Source organism: Adiantum capillus-veneris, chromosome 22, assembly GCF_014529385.1.
Source record: "Adiantum capillus-veneris isolate H3 chromosome 22, ASM1452938v2, whole genome shotgun sequence".
In the NCBI taxonomy this organism is placed as follows: Eukaryota; Viridiplantae; Streptophyta; class Polypodiopsida; order Polypodiales; family Pteridaceae; genus Adiantum; species Adiantum capillus-veneris.
Window position 1 is genome coordinate 56,653,079 of NC_140952.1, and position 15,482 is coordinate 56,668,560.

General features: G+C 43.1%; 1 protein-coding gene across 1 annotated transcript; it reads right to left on the minus strand.

Moving 5' to 3' along the window:
- Positions 1-8,041: 8,041 nt before the first annotated feature.
- LOC147429404 (kinesin-like protein KIN-14R) lies at positions 8,042-15,268 on the minus strand. The gene is made up of 17 exons (XM_086495629.1): positions 14,949-15,268; positions 13,821-14,511; positions 13,372-13,667; positions 13,120-13,285; positions 12,865-13,028; positions 12,599-12,755; positions 12,040-12,149; positions 11,788-11,887; positions 11,538-11,624; positions 11,271-11,444; positions 10,589-10,874; positions 10,328-10,489; positions 9,965-10,180; positions 9,833-9,870; positions 9,597-9,760; positions 9,376-9,501; positions 8,042-9,288 (listed from the first exon to the last, which is right to left on the minus strand). The coding sequence occupies exons 2-17, from the start codon at positions 14,386-14,388 to the stop codon at positions 8,302-8,304; spliced, it is 3,801 nt and encodes a 1,266-aa protein (XP_086351755.1). The 5' UTR covers positions 14,389-14,511; positions 14,949-15,268; the 3' UTR covers positions 8,042-8,301.
- Positions 15,269-15,482: the final 214 nt, after the last annotated feature.

The following is a 15,482-nucleotide window of genomic DNA, read 5'->3' on the forward strand; positions in this document are numbered from 1 at the left end:
CCTAGGGCTTACTTACCTTTGTCCATGATTATTTTCACTTAAAACACCATTAACAACTCAAAAACAACAAATAAACACACGAGGTGACCTAGAGCTAAAATCGCTCATTAGTCGCGTGCACGGGCGCGCGCACACACTCTCTCAAACACAACACATAAGACATGTACATGATGCTAAGAGTGAGAAGAAGAAACACAAGAAGCTTCACTAGCAAAGCTCACACGTACAATGAGTAGTGAGCGCGCCAGTGTAGGCGTCTTCCTTACCACATAAGCTCAATAGCTATTCGATCTTTAATAATTATAAACTTTTGGCTTATATACCCAGGGTTAAAATTGGGTATACGCTTGAAAGAGATAATTATTACAAAATTGAGGTGGATTAGGATATCTAGATTCTCATTAAGTATAAAGCTGTTCCGATAAGATCAGATTTTGCCCGAATTTATGAATCACATTGCCGGTTTAGGCAAAAAAATGAATAACTAAGTGGATGATTTTTTGTTGACCCATCAAATCTGTTGTGAGCTGGTCCTTTGATTCAACAATATGTTAAACCATCAGCAAGTGGTGAGTAACTTATGTCTCTGCAAAAAATTGAAGGGGATCGGGGAGCACCACAGACCGAGAGTGAGAGAGAGAGAAGGAGACACACACACGATGTGGGTGGGGAGACTCAAAGAGTGAGCAGCCCCCTATACACTTATGCTATGTATAAGTTATACAAGTCAGTGGGCGCCCAGACTCTGGGCGGTCGGGCAAGGCACATGCGCCTATACCCCAACAACCTCCCACTTAAAGGCGACTGTGCCTTTAAGCAAGAGAATCCAAGAGAATCAGTCTAAAGACTACAAAAGGAGAGAGAAAACAGCTCTCAACCGATGCCCACTGGCTGGCTGTGATCGTGTGCATCCGGCTGTCCTGCTCCCGTGTAAGTCCATACACCACCAGACGTACCGCACACGTACTACAAGTATGTACGCAATACCTGCATATCTCCCTCGTGCACTATGCCATCATCAGTCAACAAACGACCGACAACCCCAACTGCAAATGCTCCCACTACAGCTGCGATATCCGGTCTCAAGATCAGCATCTCATACATGAGACCACCGAATGCCGATGCAATGCTAGCGGGCCCTGCTAGCTCTACGGAGCATGCATCAACATATATATCCCTGGCAATAGGCATCTCTGACTGACAAGGCGTGTCAGCCACATGCATCTCCTGACTGTCCACAAAAGACGCATCAACCTGTCGTGCAACCTTAGAGCAAACCAACAGCTCTAGGTGTCTGCTGGAAGACATATCCTGCACAACTATATCCCCATGCTCACTTTCGAGCATAGAAAGGAATGATTGCATAATCGCTGACGTCTCAGCCTCCTCTGCAATCATCCACTGCAAACATGACCACTCAATCTGCTGTGACTCACTAGAGCTCTCATGCTCTAACTCCGTATGCATAGACTCTTGCACAACGTCCTCCTGTCGTGACTCACTAGAGCAAGACCGCTCTACCTGTCTATCCTGCATAGAAGTATCTCGCACAACTGACTCTCTGCTTTGCTCAGTCACTAGCAAAGCATGCATGTCTGACTCTGTCACCTCTCTGTGTGACTGCTCAAGTCGTGCCCCAACTGTGTGCACAACGAGCTCACTACTCTGCACTCCATGCAAAGTACCCTGCAACCCATGAGAAGAAGAGACTCGCCTGCTCTCTCGCTCTCTACCTGGCTGCATGATCACAGAGACAACACCGTCTCTCTCGTGATCCACATGCAATGGGTAACCTGTACCACTCCTAGCACCTCTCGCAATCACTAGCGAACCCAAATGCAACGCAAAAGATCGCTCAAGCAGCGATACCCGACATCCACTATCTTGTAACTGTCTGACTGAGATCAAATCCCGTCTCAGATCTGGCACATAACGCACATGACGCAGGGTAAATCTCATACCACCGGGCAAGGACAAACATACGTCTCCTGCACCCTCAATGTCATACACGACACCATCAGCCATGTGCACACAACCAAGTCTCCCACTAGAAAACGTGCTAAACCACTCACGATGCGACGTGACATGGAATGTAGCATCTGAATCTAGTAACCAATGTGAAGACAATGTGCAATCCGATATGCAATCCGTAGACATAAGATTATCTGAAGACAAGCTAGATGTAAATGTGACATCGCCGTCACAAGCATACTCAGTAACCACCGTATTGATCTCACTAGCATCTGTCATGCCCAAATCTGCATCACGCATCTGTCGCCTCCGTTGTCTCAAATGCCTGAAACATCGACGCCTAATGTGCCCTCTATGTCCACAATGCCAACATGTCAAGTCTCTATGCCGTCGAGACTTGCGTGTGGGATCAATCTCTCCCATGGACATAGAAGTGGGACTAGACTTCCCTGTAGACATGGATGTCGCGTACATAGCATGTAAACTCTGCCATAAAGCATGAGTTGTAGTCTCCCTTGAGACCTGCCAGTAAACAGACTCAACCAGATGCAAACAAATCGTAGACATGGCTAACTCATCAAGATCCTTCCAATCATCATCACGCATAGAATTGGGCTTCGCCGATAAACCACGCAAGGGTTTATCCTGCCCCAAATCCGTCAATGCAACAAGCATATGCTCCTTCCAAGCAACAAAATCTGCACCATCAAACTATGTCAGACCATAACGCTGGAAGTCAAATGAAAAATCAGCCATAATGCTCGCAAAAGAGCAACCAACAATGAGTAGCAAATGTCAACCAAATCAGCCCTAAACTGGCTCGAATCGCATCAACAAAAGTCTGCAAATATGGCTGCAAATCAGCCCCAAAATTCAGCTTTTAAACAACTGCATAAACAAGTCACAAACGTGTCCCAGATCAGCCTACAACTGAGCCATACATGGACACCTGCAAAGAGGAAACAATGGTTGAAAATTCAGCGCCCAAATAAGCCCTCAAATCTGCCTGTAAACTTGGAAAACTGTAGCTGAAACCTGCTGAAAAACCTCAAGCCATTAGTGCTCGAATCCGGCTACCTAGCTCGTAGCCACACAAGCATACATCACAACACACTCTTGTGAGTGTGTCAAGATAACTGTACGCCTGTCAAACCGTGAGCTAATCACCAAGCCCACACTGTGCGGTATCGATGCATACACGCACACAAATCTCCCACCTGCAGAGAACACCGCACGCAAATGCTGAGTGCAACCCGCAATCTCTACCTAGATCGCATAAATGATGCGCATAAAACTCTTGGGAAAATTTCGCCAGAGTTTCGTCAGTAAAACGGTCACAAAACCAATAACCAAACTGAATGCACACTCAAAACCATGAGCAACCAAAGCGCATCAAACCGCACTCCAAATGCATGCACCAATCTCCACACTTTGCATACATCATTGCAAACACCTGCAAATCTAGTACACAAATATCTGCTCTACCTATGACTGCCAAAAAAACATGCTCGAGGCATACATTGCCGAGCTCAAAATGCAATCACATTAGTCTCCCTGAGCATCAAACCACATAAGTCATACATTGTATCCTCCCACCTCTGAGAAAACTTGCAACAAATATCACTCTCACATTTGAGAGCAAGCCATGTGTGAAATCCTCGACACACAATCTTCCACACTCCTTTCTGAGCTTCCACAAGAGCATACATCACTCTCAACTGAGCTCACAAGCTCCCATTGCATTCTCACAAAGCTTCCAAGCTTTCTTAATCTCTCTACCGTCGAGAGCGAGCGAGCTATCGCCTCGAAGCTCTCAAAGCCGTCGTGCTCTCCGCGGTCACCATAGCTCTGATACCAATTGAAGGGGATCGGAGAGCACCACAGACCGAGAGTGAGAGAGAGAGAAGGAGACACACACACGATGTGGGTGGGGAGACTCAAAGAGTGAGCAGCCCCCTATACACTTATGCTATGTATAAGGTATACAAGTCAGTGGGCGCCCAGACTCTGGGCGGTCGGGCAAGGCACATGCGCCTATACCCCAACAAAAATATCCCAACTTTCTAGCAACATAGCTAGCAAAAACATTGCTTTGATAGAATCATCAAAACTGACTCCCTGGGTAAAAAGCTGACTAAAAATTTTGTTGAACTCATTGAGATGGTTGCACATGGGTGTACCCTCATACATCTTTAAATAAATCAAAATTTTCAATCAATAAACTTGTGATGCTGTAGTTTGATGCTCATACAAGTTATATAACTTTTTCCACAGCTCATAACTTGTCTTTTCCTTATCTAAAATATTGAAGTACACATTCTTTGTCAAGTTCAACATGATGGTGGAATTGGAAAGCTCATCCAACTCCTGTTAATCATACTCATTCATATCCTCAGGCTTTATCCCCTTCATCTTTATCCATTAGATCTGTTTTTTCTGCACTAAAACGTTGTAAATACGTTCCTTCCAGAATGGGAAGTTAGCGCCATCAACTTCTCAATGTTGAACAAAGAATTCTCATATGATGAATCCATTGCTCAACAAAGAAGAAAAGTGGTAGATTCTCTCAACTAAACAAGATGATAGAAAACCTAAAAATTTTCGGCAGAGTCTCCCCTGTAAAATTGACTACTAAAACCAAAAAAAATGTGTACAATGACTGAAATACTGATAAAAGTGGCTAAAGTAGCAAGATAGAATATCCAAAACTATTACTATTAGTGTCTCCAATTCTAGAATAACGCCTTTGACCAACTAAACACCGTCAAACACATGCAAATAAAATTGACAATAATGCCAACAATGGTGGGTCAATAAATGCATACCAATACTGCACTAACCACATAACATACATTCTATGTTAATGCCCAAACTATGGGGATGTCGGGGGCATAGTCCAACACTTGTATAACGAAAAGGATCTCCACATTTGAGAATCCCCTAGCCCAATAAAACCTTACCATGACCCTCAAAAATAGGTTTTGCATGATAATTTCTGTCGACACATAAACCGCAAAAGAGCCATCGCGACGGTTTATCTGATTTAACAACCCAGCGAGATATTACATGAAGTACGCATGCATGAAAGAGATTGCAAAAATAGTTTGCACAATGAAAACATGTATGCAAAAGAACCTGCAAAAGTAGACCCCAATAGACCACCCTATTGTCTCATGTAGATTAACTCCCAAACAGTGCGAAATTTTGTGAAAATTTCCTTCTGCAAAGTTGTAGAGCATGAAAAAATAGTAAAAAATAGTGGATCTTACCTGAAACGTTGATTCTAACTAGAAGAAATTTCATCAACAAAAATATGGAGCCTATCCCATGACCTACATGTTAAGTATGGAGCCTAATTTACCCCTTGTAATTTTTTGTATTAAAAACGTGCATTTGTAAGGCTCCCGTTATGAGAAGAAGCCATCATGCGTGAAGAAAAATCACTCGTCAAAATATTCATTTTCGTCGAAATATTATGGGTGGACGACGGTGAAAAGTGGTCGGAAAATGGCCGGCAGTCAATGGCCGGTGGGGTCGCTTTCAAAGACTGACTTGTCTTCTCAAGGACGGCCACACATGGACAGATTTAGGGGTCCAATTTGGACTTGTCCACGCAAGTGCGGCTACACACGGCTGCCTCTCATGAGAGAGGGCAACCCTTTTGGCCTATAAAAGGAGGCCATTTCTACACACATTTCATAGTGTGAAGTTGATGCAACAAAGTGGGTGTGAGGTGGTGAGAGTGAAGCAAGGCGTGAGCTCTATTAAGGGTATAATCCCTTTGTAACATACTTCTTGTTTGAAGTACTAAAGCCATTAAGTGGCTGCTTTCCCGTGGATGTAGCCCGCATTGGGTGAACCACGTATATCGTGTGCTCTCTCTCTCTCTCTCTCTCTCTCTCTCTCTCTCTCTACTTTATAATCTCTTGTGTGTGATAACTTTTCTCTCTCCATTAAGTAAGCTACTCAAATATCTATTTAGCTACGTCATATTTCCTAACACTATAGGCAATCTAAGCAACATAGCTCAAAATCGGTAAGAATTTTGAGAAAACTTTCTTCTACAAAGTTATAGAGCACAAAAAATCGGTCCATAGTTGCGAGAATCGGCTTGAACGGCCTTTTGATAGACAAAAATAGATCTGCAAATTCGTGTTGAAGTTTTTGCTTGATTCCCTGCCAAGCTCCAATGGTGGTGTCTACTTGGAGTCAAGGGGGTCATCCCCACAACTGGCTGAAATTTCAACTCCACCTTCAAAATTTGGAAGTTGCATGGAGGTGAGCATGGTAGGAGAAGGAGACTTTTACCAGGATGGGAATATTTTATGGTCTAAACATTCCGTTTGCTTGATCATACACAAGGTGATGGTCTTTTTCATTGCAACTTCCCTTAAAATATTTGTGCTTATGCTCTTTTGATGGATCTCAATTGAGGGATAAGAAGCAATCAAACCATTATTCATCCATGTTTACTGCATGGAGAAGCGAGGATGTTTGGCTAATACATCCTGCAAAAGAGGGGATTCTTACCTAGGATTCGATTCTGTTGGTGCTCATCAAGTTTTGGAGAAAGTGCATCAATAGTCAGGCAACAAGGGTTTGGAGTCTTGAAAGTTACTAGTTATCATAGTGTTATTGGTTTACAACAAGGTTATTTTTGTAACTCATTTTATCATAACATGGTTTTTACCATTTATGGAAAAAAGTTTCATCAATTTACAACATGATTAGGGTGAGTATAACTCACAATCATGAAGCCAAGGGCTTGTTCTTTCCTCTCGTTTCTTCTAGCAAAGATACCATGCATTCATCAAGCATATTTTTTTTTCTTCTTGGCACATGGATTCCACAAAGGTCTAATCTTCTTATCTATCTTTGGATTATTGGTTCAAAGTGCTCATCAATATTTCGGTTACACATTTAGAGATCCAATGATGGGCATCTAAAATTTTCAACTATCTTCTCAATACAACATCAAGGACGGTCTATGCCATCTACAAGGATGTGCAAGTACAATGTGTAGTGCTTGTTTATGTTTCTGCCTTGGTAAACATTCAATCCAAGATCGAGTCTCACTATGTCGAGACACTATGAGTGTGCAATTGTGATTCTAGCATGTTCATATGTAAGATCATCTTTGGCTATTCACTTAGAGGGATGGTGCAACCATGAGTTTTTAAGAGGGATGTTGATTCAGATCTTGTACAAGACAAGGGCGAGACAATTGTAAGCAAAGCTGGCTAGCATGCTATGTTTAGGGGGCTCTTAAGGATAGGTCAAGGAGCCTCCGAGAGGAAGTGGTTGGGTGGAGAAAGGCATGTCAATAGCTCCCTTGTCTTGACATTAAAGGTAAAATCTTGCATCCATCTTGATGGTTGAAAGCAAAATATGACTTTAAAATGTCTCTTTCAAGGCCTAGTTAAGTAAGGTTTGCAAACTTTAAAAAATACTCCCAAGTCGCACTTAAGATACGTGACATGAGTGGGACTTGGGAGACAATTCCCTTAAAAGTAGTGATAGTACTATAATCTCACCATTTCAAATAATATTTTGAATAATGAGAGTTCTCTCATCATTTCTTCTCTTGAAACCAATAGGGTGTTTGTCCAAATTTAAACAGAGTAACTTTTCCAAAGTCATAGCATGACCAACCTAGAGAGTCACAAGATCCAGTGCTCTACAATTGCACGCAAGAGCTTAAGGAGTCTCCTAAGGTTTTATGTACGCCAAAAAAAGGTGAAGCCACTCTTGGGCATTGTAAGCGAAGTAACTTTTCCAAACTCATAGCATGACCAATCTAGAGAGACACAAGATCCAATGCTCCACAATTGTTCTCAAAAGCATAATCGAATGGTCCACAATTGCACGCAAGAGCTCAAGGAGTCTCCTAAGGTCTTATGTACGCCAATAAAAGGTGAAGCCACTCTTGGGCATTCTAAGCCCTTAAGGGAAGGGAATCATCCCTTAGACAAGAAGGCACACAAACATGCCTGCGCCTTTTTCCCTTTTCGTGTAAATCAACAAGCTAAATTCCAGCTTATAATCCACAATTGCCCCAAGAGGTCAATGGTTTCCAAAGGCCTAACGTGGACCATGTCTAAAGCAATTGGACAAATATGTACACCTACAGAGCATTACAACCATTAAGATAAGTGAACAATTATGCTGACAAGCACTTCCAGTCCAATGGAGACAAATTTAATGAGGAAAAAGATCAAACAACATGGAAGCTCCTTTGTCCTTTTATGGAACTCTCTGTGTTGATGGAGGAATTCAATGTAAACAAGCATAGCCGAGGCAGCTATGCCACGGTAAGTGCAGAAGACCCATTTATCTATTCCATGCTCTCTCCCTGTTGGTTCCTGTCCTTGCATTACCTACAGGTACTCTCCGTGGTCCACTTGCCGGCAGTACCGTCGTGGTGGCATTCCATGGTTGTTGCTGAATTGGAAATGGTGCTTGTGGCCTTCCGGTAGCAATGCTCACCCTCCGCATTTTGTACGCGCCGCCTGGCGTTTCCCCTTCGTCGTTCTGATCCCTCTTGTTTTGAGCCTTCGCAGCCACCTGATGGCCCTCTCTGTCTCCCACAGGGAATGCCGGTGGTGGAGGGCCCTGTGCCGCACCCTTCAAGTAGCTAGGCTGAAGATGAGGAGATCTGAAGTGTATTTTGCGCGGTATACTTCGCCTCAGCACAGTAGATGGAGTTATTGCCGTGCCCTTCTTCCAACCAGCTGACCTTGGAGAGGAGATTACTGGTAGACAAGCTACACTTGGCTGCAAATTAGGTAGCATGTTCTCATCTGGGTATGAGTCCAGCAAGCTATCAGAGGATGACCTCATACTGTCCATAGCATTGAAGGTAACATCTTGGGCTGCGAGAGGGGGGGGAGGCGCATATGCCGGGACCATGGATGCCCGCTTCCGATAAGCCCCTGCTAAAGAGGCTCTTCCAGTTTTTCCTGTAATCTTTGCTTTGAGGGGAGCTGTACCAGAAGTGATGGCTGCTTTTGCAACATGGGTATCTTCTGGTTCACTATCTGTCATCGCGGAAAGTTTCATCTTGCTGTCAGGTATGGGTTCTGCCATGTTTTTAACCCTGTTGGGCACATTTGAAAGTCCGTCCACGTTGGTGATTCCCTTCAGAGGTTCAACCATCCTCCTTTGCTCTTGCTTGCAATTCAGAAGCTCTCTTGTCTTTAGTTCTTCCTGAAGCTTTTCAATTAGAGCTTGCTGCTCTTTCAGCTTGTGCTCAGCTAAAGACTGCTGGTCTCTCAGCTTGCATTCAGCAATGGACTTGGCTTTTTCATTGTCCCTGACCTGCAGTCAGAATAAATAATGATGTGGACCCCCGGGGGAAAAACAGAATAGGCAATATTTCTGGACATCTTAAATTCCATGAAAGACCTTGTCAGAAAGTGTTCGGAATGCCTGCTCTTTCATTTTCAAAGTGTCCTCGAGCCGTTTAATGCTGTCCTCTTGCTTCTTGAGGGTCTCATCCTTTACCCTTGCATCTTGTTTTAGTTTTTCCGACTGAAACATATAAAATAAGGCTGTGAGCTACTTATATGTGGATCTTAATCTTTGCATTTGAACACATGCAGTGTCATCAAAAGACTGTAGAATACCATTTGTTTGTACTTCACAGTGTCTGTTGAGTCCAATTGCTTCCGGGCTGGACCAAGCTCAACACCTCGTACTCGACTGGCGAAGTTCAATGAGCAAAGAGTTTCTCCTGCATCCAATTCACTGGGACTGATCTGGACAAACATCAATGTTTTTGACTCTCCCCCTGCAACTTACAGATAAAAATTAGTCACATTGTCTGTGTTTATAAGAAAGCTCTAAAACTTCAAATGCTCACCCAATGAGTCTTGCAAGAGGTGAGTAAGCTTAGAGTTTCTGCAATACACAAGATTGCATATCAGGTATGGTCCTGTCATAGAAGAACAAAATATTGTAGTACTCAAGTGCTTTAGTGGGAGTCAGTTTGTACCTATACGGGACATGGCTACTCTTGGTTGCCAATGCATGTATGACATCGCCCAGTGCAGAGAGAGATTTGTTTATGCTTTGGGTTTCTTTGAGCCGCTCACCTTGGACATCTGTTTTGGCAACTCTCTCACTACCAGCTAGATCAACAAGCCAAAGCTTGCTTCGTGTGTACTCTCCTGTGAGAAGGTTTTCTCCTTTCACCATGACACACAGCATGCTGAATTGAACAGAATCACTTCTTAGGAAGAGTCTAAAAATCTTCAGAACAAAATTAGTCATTGATCTATGCTAACTTTGGCTATCAAGTTGATTAAAAGTCTAGTGTTTGCTAATTTTGTCTGATGTGAATGTGAGCTGTTTGTACCAGTGGGATCGGCTGCTATGCTCATTTGCATTGGTAGAGCCAACAGCTCTTGCACTGCTGCCTGTTTGCAATACATCCCAGACTTCTTCCATGCAATGAACAGTTGCCTCTGTCAGCCCCGGGACGTGATGGACTCCTTCTGCAACCTGCTTAATCTCCAACCTTGTAAGACAATCCAAAAGTATGTCATCATTCATACTCGTAACTTTGGGAGAAAGAAAAAACCAAGAGCAAGAGCAGTGGAAGGTGGCCAAGGCTTACTTTTTGGCACATTGCCCAGGCGGTAGCGGTTGTGCAAGCAAGTCCCGTATCTGCTCATTATACACCTCCACAACACTCACAGAAATAGTGTATTCATGCTGCCCCTTCCTTTTGGCTGTCAATTCGAACAGCTCTTCCAAAGTTCGATAATTTACACCTCTATCATGCACAGTACCCTCCATAGTGAATGTTTTGCCAGTGCCAGTTTGACCGTAAGCAAAGATGCAGACGTTGTACCCATCCAGCACTGAAACCACTACCCGCGCAGTATCGAGAAACACATCCGCTGATACAACCACATATACGGAATCGTTTTATTAGTACTGATTGCAGGAGCTCCATTTAACCAAAATTCAAATTCTGACGTGCAACAAGTCAAACTCAGTTCAGGTCCCAGCACGCTATGATGGTGCATGGCTGAGCTGTTCACATTCATCGCTGATTCTGAAGCTATTGGTTATATCAAGTGCATTCAATATGTTTATTCAGTTTGCATCATGCAGAAGATCTTATCAGTAAATACATTCAAAGGTATTATGTCTATCCAGCACACGGAGCAACAAAAGATGCTACAGTGAACTAGGCAGTGCATATTGGTGGGTGGTAGATGTAGTCCATCATAGCAATGCACACTACCTTCATTCATCATGTGGCAATTTCTTTTGCTCCCTTGTATACTTACATTGATTGTGGGTAGGCGAAAAAACTCTATCAAACTTGAATGTTTTCTTGGTTCCATTGGAACGCACGACAAGCTCATTATCACGAGTTGACTCGAACTCCACAACAGAGGATGCCCCCATGCTCATTTCTGTCGTATTTAAAGGTCGACATCGGCAAAACACTCGAATATTTCCTGAGAAGAAAACACTACTTAGAAAAAAACACTCAAGTGTAGACCGTATATCCAAAGTGAAACTGTTTTCCAGAAGTAGCCAAAATATTTTACCTTTGAGTTCCAGGACCTGGTTGTAACATGATCGTAAATCCTGACCCTGTTTAATATATTTCTTCTTTAGGTCTTCAAGCTCATCCACTGAAATTGTAAGGAGGCAATTGTCAAAATCACATATGTACCTCCATTCAGTAATAACGGCATATTCGATTATTTCAAATGAGCAAAAGACTGGTAGGAAACAGAAGTAAACAAAAAAGTGATGTATTCAAGTCAAGCCGGTTAGAGATTAAGGAATACACACCTAAAGCTTGAACCTTTTCAGTCATACACTGAATTGCAGGGAACGAGTTAACCCACTCATGAGCTTCCTTGGCAAGTATAACGTAGTCTGTTTTAAGCGACTGTAAAGGAAAAGAGTCATGTTCAAAGAAATCCTCGGATACTTCACAAATATACTTGTTTTTTGGCACTGAGAATCGAGTGTACAGATCGACATGAAACTTTGGCAAAGAGGCATTTTATACATCAAAACTTCAACCCACTAGATGGTCACCTGATACTTCATCGCAATTTGTAGCATTCCAGCCCCCCATTCCTGCTTCTCATTTGCAGCCTGGTCTTTCATTTCATTCAGATCAAACAATTGTCTCTCCACGGCCTGGGCTGTCAAATTTAGTGGCGGTTAACTCAACAAAGAATCTCTCTCTCTCTCTCTCTCTCTCTCTCTCTCTCTCTCTCTCTCTCTCTACATTATATCACCCTCTTGTACTAGACACCCGATCACACATATCCCACACAGTACCAGCTAGTACCACTCCTAGATTCATTTTTAGCATCACTTTTTTGCACCCAGACATGGTATCAGATTCACCAGTCTGTATTGGTTTGGTCTCATAGGTCATTTTGGTCATTTGAAGACGTTAATATATCATTTCATCTCTCTCTCTCTCTCTCACACACACACACACACACACACACACACACACAGCGACACCCATATCTTTATTATGGTATGCGAGCATTAACACACAAATGGACGAGCATACCATAACAGAAGGTTACATAAGAAGCTAGGAGGAGAGAACTTCAGTGTTTACAGAGTGAACTCTTACCTAGTGAATCTACATGAAGAGACCTACAATCGAGCTCACTTTGAAGCTTTTCATTTTGACGATTGGCATCCTGCACAGACAGCCATGCCTGATGCACTTCGTTCTTAAGCTCTTGAATTTTCAGCTCATACTCCTGAACACGTTTCTTAGACTTGCTCTGCAGAAAAATATGTAAAGTAGAGTATAAACTACCTAACCGTTGGAAGGTCACAAGTAACCAACGCCCATCAATATTTTACAAGTAACCAAAGAAAGAACCAGTTTACCTTCTCCTTTTCCAACTGGTGTTCTTGCAGTTGTGGCTGCAGTGACTCTGAAACAACCACCTCTGTGTTGGGCACAATTTGTGGAACTTTCTCGTGCTGCGTCAGAATCTTATGACCATCTATACCCATGCTTGAATGCAGCTGGCCCACATACTGTATTGCCTCTGTGATGATTAATCATGACGTATTTATGAGCATGTGATGTTCAGTATGGACGAAATGTGAAATATACACATTGTTTCATTCACAACAAACCTCGAGACTCAGGCATCCGTATACATATAGCACTGAGGCAAGGGCTTCCTGCAATGCTTCGGAATGAAATCAACAGGCCTTCCTCTTTGACAGTTGCCCTTATATTCATTATGATGAGTGGGGTATTTGATCCCACTAATGAGTAGACATCTAGCTCAGCAACAACCTGATCCAGTCGAAATATGAAACTAAGAGACAGAAGGTTTATGTGCTAAATACTTCCTCAATTGCTCAGACACCCCTCTCTCTTGCCTTATGATCTTGAATCAGCACATCAAAGACTCGCATGCCAGGTGGTCCGTTTGTGAAAATTATTTCAGCAAAATGCAAATCCACTATGTATTCTTCAGAAGGGATGTCTTTGAATAGATATGAGAAGTTTCCATATCTTGCAGTTTGGTATATCAAGGAGTCCTTTGTGTTTACAATGGTTTCCCCTGTCCGAAGAACATCTCCTCCTATAAAGTGGCAATCTTCCAAAAATTCTGATCCAACAGATGTATTTGAAATAGAATCTCCACCAGCATTGATGCACATGACTATGTTTTCTGCAACAGCCAAACACAAGCATGTACTTATTTCTCATGGTCACATCATGGGGGTGTCATCCAGCAAAGATTTATTTGATTTCTTGTCCTATTAGGGCCTCTACCTGGAACACACGGTCACAAGCAGGGAATAATACAAAGCTCGCAATTTACCTGACATAAAGTTGATCTGTGATGTATCTACCAAAGTCATGCAGCGTGAGGTTGTTTCATCATCCAAATCTTCTGTGTCCTCTTCAAGCACACTCTCATTGTGACCTGTTGTATGAGAACAGATAGGACTCTGCTGATGAGAATACGTCTGAAGCTTTATGCGCTTTGAGGAAGAAGAAGATGACTCTGAAAGCCTGCTTTTTATAGAGGATTTGGGAGAATTACTTGCTGCTCTCCATCCGGCCGCTACATTCTCAAATTCAGTCATCACATTTTCAGAGTTTACAACTGGCCTTTTAATCAGCATCGTGGTTTCGTTATCTTCATGAGCAGTCTCTTCCATCATGCCACCATTATTAAAGGCCTCATGGGAATGGTTATCAGCTTGACTTTCTTTTTGCTTCTCCATATCAATTTTCCCAGCCCTTTGACGAGCAGTTTCTGGCCCTGCTTTCATCATGGTTTCCTCTTGATGCATATCTATTGATGCATACAAGCGATTGGGCTCAAAGTTACAGAGCCCATCCATGCCAAAACTGGCGTTGGGAACCAAATGATGGCTATCCATTACCTTTGTGATCACAGAACTCCTATACTTCCCAGTTGCAATTGACAAGAAGGCTGGTTATTTCTGCTGGGATTCTTGAATTAAAATGACACTGTAAGCCCGTATACTCTGAACTCAATGTGCCTGCAGTTAAGGAAGAGACTCTCAGGCTAATTGTTGGAAAAACCATCTGTGCAGTCTCAGTTGTAATTAGATTAGGTTAATGCACTAAGAGGGTCTTGTGGGCATAAAATTCATGAGTGCTGACTTAGCTGCCTGTGAGACACAGATTATACTGCCTTATGATGCCCTTGATGTTTGCACGGATATCAACAGAGCATCTTTGCTTATATTGGAATATTTCTGAGCATCGACAGCGTGCTCTACCCGCACTGCCAAGACCTTGGTCTTTCTGTGCCCACACAATGCATGCACAAGTGGTTTGATTACCGTAAGGATGAAATTAATGGACAAAACTTCCATTGCATCCGAGAAACTTTATTTCTTCATGGACTACGGGTGGAATGGATTCACGAATTGACAAGAAAGCAGTGCATTCTGCACAATGCAAGCATGCGTACCTGGAATTCAAAGAGGTCTCAACGCCCTCTTCAAGATTCTCGCAACCCCTTACGCAGCAAGAATCGTAGTGTTCGATCTGTTAAATAGTAAGGTTCAGAAGCTCTACGCGTGTTACCTTCTGCTCACTAAGCAATTTCTGAGCTCCGCGTTCTCTTTCTTGAGGGTATTCGGGCTTCGAGAGATCAGCTTAGGTAATGGTGGGCTGCAGCGCATTCTGTGTTCGATCGACACTCGCTCGCTCCCATTCCCTCTCTCTTTGATTTGCGCGTAGCCTTTGGATTTTCCCTTCCCGTGATCGTCACCGTTACCAAACAACGGCTCAGTTTTTCAAATATTGGTCCTTGGGAAGCTCACAATTTCCAAAATGGAGTCCGCTTAAAGCAATCCGTATTTGTCACGAGTTTTTGTCCACCCCATGGAATTTTGCAAATGAGGTATTCCCCACGGTCTCAACAAGAAAGGGCACAACCCTGGGGACTATCTAACACGGGCATTGAGGGGGTGGGATCTACGGTGGGATGAAGGAGAGCCAT

Excerpts from the sequence above, each read along its gene's own strand:
- LOC147429404 (XM_086495629.1), bottom strand. The coding sequence starts at position 14,388 with ATGGATAGCCATCATTTGGTTCCCAACGCCAGTTTTGGCATGGATGGG. Across the intron at positions 12,150-12,598 it reads TCTTCATGTAGATTCACTAG|CCCAGGCCGTGGAGAGACAA; the intron begins GTAAGAGTTCAC and ends TAAATTTGACAG. Across the intron at positions 9,761-9,832 it reads CCTCTTGCAAGACTCATTGG|GGGGAGAGTCAAAAACATTG; the intron begins GTGAGCATTTGA and ends TGTAAGTTGCAG.